The following is an 8,665-nucleotide window of genomic DNA, read 5'->3' as shown; positions in this document are numbered from 1 at the left end:
TTACATGTTTTTTCAGGTGGCGCAGTGGGTAGCATGATCGCCTCACAAGAGATCGCTGGTTCAAGCCTTGGCTGGGTCAGTTGGCATTTGCATGTTCTCGCCTTGTTGGCGTGGGTTACCTCCGGGTGCTCGTGTTTCCCCCACAGTACAAACACATGTGGTACAGGTAAATTGGGTAGACTAAATTGTCCGTAGTGTATGAGTGAGTGTGAATGAGTGTGTATGGATGTTTCCCAGTGATGGGTTGCAGCTGAACAAGCATCCGCTGTGTAAAACATAAGCTGGACAAGTTGACAGTTCATTCCGCTGTGGCGACCCCTGATTATTAAAGGGACTAAGCCGAAGAGAAAATTAATGAATGTTTTTTCAGTTTTTTAAATAAAATTTTCTGTATCTTCAGAGAGTAATGTGTAATTTGACATTAATATTTATTGATTATTCCTGTAAAAATAGGTTAACAAAAATCGAAACACATTTAAAGTGATTTTAGTACCAATGAAGATATAATCATCCCTTACAGAAATGTCACATGATTTTGCATGTGAAGTTTCACTTGATTACATGTGCATGTGAAATTGCACATATCATTCATTCATTTTCTTTTCGGCTTAGTCCTTTTATTAATCAGGGGTTGCCACAGCGGAATAAACCATCAACTTATCCAGCATATGTTTTACGCAGCAGATGCCCTTCCAGCTGCAACCCATCACTGGGAAAACCCATACACACTTATTCACACACACACACTATGGACATTTTAGCCTACCCAATTCACCTATAGCGCATGTCTTTAGACTGTGTGGGAACCAGAGCACCCGGAGGAAGCCCACGCCAACACGGGGAGAACATGCAAACTCCACATAGAAATGACCACTGACCCAGCCGAGGCTCGAACAGTGACCTTCTTGCTGTGAGGCGACAGTGCTAACCACTGTGCCTTGCACATATCTGTTTTTTGCAAATAAACTTTTCAAATTCTATTTAGAAGATGACTAGTTTACAATAAGAACATACCTGACAATAAGTACAAAAACAAGTACAGTAGCCTATAGTAGTCCAATTATCACACCATTGGCAAATTAGACTGTACAGCACTACAATGCACAAGTGGAGTAAAGTTGCAGTTTACCTTTTACTATTGTACTTTAATGTACTGAAAATTAGTAATTAGAATTAATGTAGTTGAACTATGTTTATACTTCATTATGTTGCAATTTTGCAGTAGCAAACATTTTTACTGCAGTTATTCTTTATACTGCTATTGTTCCACAGTTGTACTGCAGTTTTACTTCAGTTTACTGCAGTTATTTTTTGTAAGGGTTTGTTATATTGTTTTGTAAAGTATGAAATGTAAAAGTAACACCAATAGCACCAAGATGTTGAGGCTTACAATAAATAAATAAGTAAAAAATTTGTAGCATAGTGGGCTGAAAATACACATGAATGTCTTTTTTAATGTGAATGTTGGATCTTGCAAAATTTGAACATGCAATTTTTATACAATAGCTCATTCAAATAAATATTTGTAAACAAGGTTGACATTACTGCAGTTGCTGAATAAATTATAGCAAATCTGCTAAAAATGCAATATGGTGAGCATGTTGGAATGGGTGTCATGTGCTCCACATGTTATAACATGGGTTAGATTATTTGTCCAACTTTAACTGCCAGCTGTTCACATGATAACGTGTCATCTCGAATAAGTCTCCACATGTGGTCACATGAACTTCATGCATGGTCACATGTGATGATTATGTGGATAAACGTGACTTTTCTGTAGCCTGTTAAAGTGAAGATTAAATTAAAGTTAAAAATGTCAAATAATGGCGTAGTATTTTAGGCCACATACTGTACAGTGCATGCACTGTAAAATACAAAAAAAAAAATTAATTTTAATTTTAATAAATTTTAATTATTATATTTATTTTCTACAATATTTATGATGTATGATATTATATTATTTTTTTCCTTGTGACTAATCACACATATCACTTATGTGTATGCATGTTATGACCTGTAAACATTTTTTTCTAATCAATATTTACAGTTGCAACATTACATTGCCTACTTCTGTGTTCATAACACGATTAGCATAGCAATCATTTAACGACATCAGAACACGACTGAAAGTTTGCAGTGCTGAACACGTGAAGAAAGTGCGCCATCTGAACGGAGACGCGGCCGCGCAAATTCACTTCTCTGCTGTGAAGAGGAAACTCCACATCTGTGAGGTAACGCCAAAAGATTGACTCTAAAGTACCTATAGAGGTTATTTAAATATACAACTCTCAAATTGTATGTTTGCAAAGTAAGTTAACGTCAAGGTTGCAGCTGAGTTTTTGCTGCAAATTCAACGTTGCCGAATAAAAAAAATCCTGATTGCCTAACGTTAATTAGAAACTCATGCTTCTGTTGTTTTTCTGTGGCCGTGTTTTTGACACATGTTAGCTGGTTAACTAGGCTAACTCTAAAGATTTACTTAAAATAACAGCAATGAAATATGCCACATTAACCTTACGTTACTTCGTTGAGCTTTTTAACGACCAAGATACCGTCTAAAGTGTTATAAAAGATAATGGTTTGGTTTAAAAGAAGTCACTGTTGAGTTTGGCATAAATTGAATGGAAATTAGTTGATATAGTTGAGGCGCATGCTTGAGTGAAGTCACTGACGTCACTGTCTCCGTTCGGTTGCCTACTGCGTGTGCTTTAAGTTTGGACTCGCTATTTACTCGCAATTTAGATCTTAATCATAAAATTCTTCCTCATTCGCTAAGTATTTTTCTCTCCTACTTAGGGTGAACAAACCCTTAATACTTTTATACAAACAAAACTGCTTAAAACTGTCTGTCCCTCGAGCATCCGCCTGTTGTTTGTAGCTTAAGCCTGTTAGTGCCGCTGGTCAGCTAAAGCTACCGACTTCTTTTACCATACACTTTTGACTTAATGGCCTTGCTCTTTATCCCGTAAAATGTCGCTTGTGTCTCTGTCCTTGTGTGCAGGAGAAGCATCAATGGAGGCGTTGGAGCTGGAGCTGGAAGAAGTGAAGTCCCAGATCCGTGCGCTTACGGTGAGGCGGACGCGGCTGCAGGAACAACGGGCGTTGCTTGTTCTGCCTAACGCTAAGACAGCCTCATCATCTAAGGTAAGTGGAAATTACAACCACATCACTCCCTCTACCTTAACCCCACGTCCTTCTTTGTCCAGGCACAGCGCACCCGGGGCGCGGCTCGGTCAGGCGTCGTTCACGCCGACACCCGGCTACCCGGCGCCTGGGTGCAGCTGCGTAAGGTGCTTGCCAGATCCTGGGGCAGAACGTCTCCTCCTCCTGTGTTCGAGATCTCCACGGAGAACCGCTTCTCCCCTCTCCGCGAGACAGGTCCTGATGTGGCCATCATCGGTGACTCGATCGTTCGCCACGTCCGTGCTGCCTTCTCAAAAGGTAATAAAGTACGTACTTTCTGTTTTACTGGTGCCCGTGTAAGAAATATTTCTACACAGATTCCAACTATCCTGTAGGGACGTGTATCCACGTAGGGACAAACGACACCGGGCTCCGGCAGTCGGAGATCCTGAAGAAGGACTTCAGGAGCCTGATCGAGATGGTTCGACGCACCTCGCCTGCCACGCAGATCATTGTTTCTGGGCCGCTTCCTACCTACCGCGAGGAAATGAAAGGTTCAGTAGACTTTTTACTCTGAATAAATGGCTATTAACATGGTGTAAAGAACAGAAATTGCTCTTTGCTAATAACTGGAATCTTTTCTGGGAGCGTCCTAGGCTCTTCCATGCTGACGGTCTGCACCCCAGTCGAGCCAGAGCTGAACTCCTGTCGGACAATTTCTCCAGATTACTTCGCACCATCTGACTAGCAGGTAAAAATTCACAAAATTCACATTATAGCCACTTAGACTCTTGTTCGTCCCACTTAAACATTAGTAATGCATATATGGCGAATCCTATAGATACTGTGTCTGTTCCTCGTATTATTAGATTAAGAAATAAACGTACTGTGTGCTCCAGAAAAAATCTATTAAGAATCAAACCAAAAAAAACGGTAAAAAGTGAAAATACAAATTTTGTAAAGCTTGGTCTCCTAAACATCAGGTCACTTGCACCTAAAGCACTTATCATAAATGAAATAATAACAGAAAACAATCTTTATGCACTCTGTCTCACTGAAACCTGGCTGAAACAAAATGACTATATTAGCTTAAATGAAGCAACTCCTCCAGGATTCCTATATAAACATGAGGCTCGTCAAACTGGTCGTGGTGGTGGAGTTGCATCAATCTTTAGTGATTTTCTTAATGTTAATCAAAGAAACGGACTTATGTTTCGCTCCTTTGAAGTATTAGCGCTTAATGTTCAGCTTCCAGATACTATGCAAAAACCTATGTTATCTCTCGCTTTAATCACGATATATAGACCCCCAGGACCCTATGTCTATTTTTTAAAAGAATTTTCTGATTTTATTTCTGACTTACTAGTCAAAACTGATAAAATGCTAATTGTAGGTGACTTTAACATCCACATAGATGATGCTAACGATACATTAGGGCTCGTGTTTATGGATTTAATACACTCACTTGGGATAAAGCAAAACGTTGTGGGTCCAACCCACTGCTTAAAGCATACATTAGATCTAATTCTGTTTTATGGAATCGAGGTTATTGACGTAGACATTATACCACAAAGTGATGATATTACAGATCACTACCTCTTACTATATAAGCTGTGTTTACCTGAAATTAGCAAACCCGCTCCAATACTCTGCCCTAGTAAAACTATTGTTCTGTCAACCAAAGATGAATTTATAAATAACTTACCTGATCTTTCTCTATTTCATAATGCACCCGGAAACTCAAATGATCTTGATGTAGTAACCAGCAGTATGGATGCCATCTTTACTAGCACACTAAATGCTGTGACACCCATCAAATTAAAAAAGGCTATAGAGATTAAAACTACACCATGGTATAATAGTTATACTCGTGCGCTCAAAACAGCAATCCGCGCCCTGGAACGTAAATGGAAAAAAACTAATTTAGAGGTCTTTAGAATTGCGTACAAAGACAGTATGTCCTGCTATAGGAGGGCTCTAAAATCTGCCAGGACCGAGCACCTGCGCAAACTGATAGAAAATAATCATAACAATCCTAGATTTTTATTTAACACCATCTATAAATTAGCAAATAATCGGTCATCCTTGGAACAAACTGTTCCACCGCAAATTAGTAGTGATGACTTCATGAATTTTTTCAGTGATAAAATAGAAGGCTTTAGACAGAAAATAGGAGATGCCAAACTTTCTGCACCGGCTTATACATCAAATCCTGTAAATATTTCAGGAGAACCTCTTCTTAACATTATCAACTCTTCTTTATCTATAGGCCATGTTCCAAAATCTTACAAGCTAGCTGTTATTAAGCCTATTATTAAGAAACCGCAACTGGACCCCAACAACTTAGCTAACTATAGGCCTATTTCAAATCTTCCATTTATGTCTAAAATACTAGAAAAAGTTGTTTCTACTCAATTATGCTCCTTTCTGCAGATGAACAATATTTTTGAAGTGTTTCAGTCAGGTTTCAGGGCTCATCACAGTACAGAAACCACATTAGTGAAAATAACCTTACTCTTAGCTGCTGACCAAGGATGCATCTCGCTATTAGTTTTACTCGATCTTAGTGCAGCATTTGACACCATTGACCACAATATCCTCATAAATCGCTTAAAGTCTACAGGTGTCCAGGGACAGGCTCTACAATGGTTTACATCATACTTAACTGACCGTTACCAGTTTGTGAATATTAATGGACAGCCTTCACAAGTCAGCCCAGTAAAGTATGGGGTGTCTCAAGGATCAGTTTTAGGCCCTTTGCTGTTTACAATTTACATGCTACCTCTGGGAGACATTATTAGAAGACATGGGATCAGCTTTCACTGCTATGCCGATGATACTCAATTATATATTTCAACTAAACCTGACAAGACGTCTCAACTGTTTAATCTAACTGAGTGTATCAAAAACATTAAAGACTGGATGACCAACAATTTAATTCTCTTAAACTCCGACAAAACAGAATTATTACTTATTGGGCCTAAATCTTGTACACATCAGATCTGGCAACTCAATCTACAATTAGAGGGATACAAAGTTAGCTTTAGCTCTACTATAAAAGATCTGGGTGTCATATTAGACAGCAATCTAACTTTTGAAACCCATATATCCCATGTCACTAAAACTGCCTTCTTTCATCTGAGAAATATTGCTAAATTACGAAATATGCTATCCATCTCAGGTGCAGAAAAGCTAGTCCATGCTTTTATGACTTCGAGGCTGGATTACTGTAATGCTCTATTTGCTGGCTTCCCAGCATCCTCTATTAGCAAACTTCAATTAGTACAAAATGCTGCTGAAAATATGAGGTTTAGAAAATATGATCATATCACCCCAATTTTATCCTCCTTACACTGGCTGCCTGTTAAGTTTCGTATTGAATTTAAAATATTACTTCTCACCTATAAAGCTCTAAATAATCAAGCTCCTCTTTATCTAACCAACCTTCTGTCTCGCTACAATCAAACTCGCTCTTTAAGATCTCAAAACTCAGGGCTTCTGGTAGTACCTAGAATAGCAAAATCGAGTAAAGGAGGTCGAGCCTTCTCTTTCATGGCTCCTACACTCTGGAATAGCCTTCCTGAAAACGTCCGAGGCTCAGACACACTCTCCCAGTTCAAAACTAGATTAAAGACCTATCTGTTTAGTAAAGCATACACTCAATGCATCACCTAGCGGGTTCAACACAGGCTTCTGCATCTTGCTTATATAGACTATGAACAGCAGCTACGCTAATTATTCTCTTTATTCTCTATTTTCACCTGGGGATACTCATCCCGAGGTCCTTAGATTATGCAGAGTCACTGATTGGATCCAACACCAGCGACGAGATGATCCCAAGATTTCCATATCCGGGACCAGGCCATATCCTGAGGTGCTGCTGCGCTGATGGTCATGGGGAGTGGAGAACATGAGTCTGATTCCAGCGACGCTCCAGGGACAGATGAGTTTTCGCTGAGGCCATCTTCCAGCCTCCACCGTGGTGACTGAAGCTCTGCACAAGACTTTTGGCCAGTGGAGAAATTAAAATGGTCGTGCCCAACTGAGTCTGGTTCTCTCAAGGTTTTTTTTTCTTCACTCCAATCAGGTGAAGTTTTTTTTCCCTCTCCGCTGTCGCCACTGGATCGCATGGTTCAGGATTGGTAGAGCTACGCATTGATGAATTTGCTCTTCAGTGTTTGAACTCTCAGTAATGATTTTCAATCACACAGAACTGAGCTAAACTGAACTGAACTAAACTTAAACACTAAAAACTGAACTACACTGTTCCATTTACTATGACCATTTATGTAAAGCTGCTTTGACACAATCTACATTGTAAAAGCGCTATACAAATAAAGCTAAATTGAATTGAATTGAATATAAAGCTGAAATGCAACGGGGGAAATAGTCACTCATACTGTGCTATTATAGTCACATTGTAAGAGGAAAACTTAATTCTAAATTAACGTTATAAGCTGCATTTCATTTCAGAAAAGCTTTCCTATACTACAAATTTCACAGAATTTTTCATAAAGATTACAGGCATTTGACTTTTCTTTATAAAACAGGAGTTTGTGATTTTTTTCAGTGATTTGTGTTTAGTTATACTTGGATAATTTTTACATAGCAAGCATTTGCAAACTTCTGTCTCTTTTTTTCACCCTCAGTTTTTTGATTCAAGAATTTAAACGTGTGTAATGACGGGGGGAGTGACAGAGACAACTGGAAGTAAGATCCACAATGCAGGTTTATTCAGCTTCAGGCAAGCAATGATCAAACAGGTTCAAACGGGTATTGAATCATAGTCGTATAAACTGGCAACAGGTCAAAATGCAGGCGGCTAAACAGGAAAACACAGGTAAACAAGGCTAGGGTCTAACACGGAGAAACAAGACAGGGAAAACCGCGTTGTGAAGTAACTGAAACAGCTATCAAGACGGGTGGATGAGGATGGATGAATGAGTGGTGTATGTACGGTGAGTAATCAGTCTCTGACAAGGCTCAGCTGGTGAGAACGCAATCAGTATTGATGAGTGAGCATGTGTGAGTGTGACTGGGGAGCATGTATGAATATGTAGTCCAGGGGAATGCGGAAATATAGTCCTTACGCCTGTTTCACACCGCAAGCGTCAGCGGCGCGTGAGCAGAGCGTGAGCAGCGCGTATGTCAAGCAGTAGCAGCACGCAGGCGTTTGCCTTTCACACCAGCTGCGTCTGCAGCGCGCAGCTCTTCGGCAGCTGCTGCTGAGATCAACCTATCTCTGTCTATTCTATCTAGTTACCCCTCTATATACAAATACACTTTTTAAACTTTTCATCTGCACCAAGGCCCCTCCTATGCTGTTTCATTAACCTGCAAATGTTTATTTTACAAATTTTATAGAGCAAATAGTACTGTATGCTTCTAAAGCTAACTTATATGAGAAGTGTGTACAGTCAAAGACAATCGCCTGTGATATCATGTCATTTGTTTTTTGATTATCAGGTTGCTGTAGACCTAGTTATAATCATATTTATACAATATAGTTATAATGATATTTATACATGATCAAACTAGTGTT

The 8,665-nt window shown here is 39.4% G+C and overlaps 1 protein-coding gene across 1 annotated transcript; it reads left to right on the top strand.

Annotated features, from left to right (window-relative positions):
- The first annotated feature begins 1,589 nt into the window (after positions 1-1,589).
- Positions 1,590-7,480, top strand: LOC147832139 (uncharacterized). The gene is made up of 4 exons (XM_087297910.1): positions 1,590-1,640; positions 3,207-3,441; positions 3,519-5,007; positions 5,061-7,480. The coding sequence occupies exons 1-3, from the start codon at positions 1,590-1,592 to the stop codon at positions 3,698-3,700; spliced, it is 468 nt and encodes a 155-aa protein (XP_087154036.1). The 3' UTR covers positions 3,701-5,007; positions 5,061-7,480.
- The last annotated feature ends 1,185 nt before the right edge of the window (positions 7,481-8,665 follow it).

Source organism: Danio rerio, chromosome 20, assembly GCF_052040795.2.
Source record: "Danio rerio strain M-AB ecotype USA chromosome 20, GRCz13ab, whole genome shotgun sequence".
Classification (NCBI taxonomy): domain Eukaryota; kingdom Metazoa; phylum Chordata; class Actinopteri; order Cypriniformes; family Danionidae; genus Danio; species Danio rerio.
The sequence above is the reverse complement of the archived record's forward strand: the minus strand, read 5'-3'. Positions and strand labels throughout refer to the sequence as shown.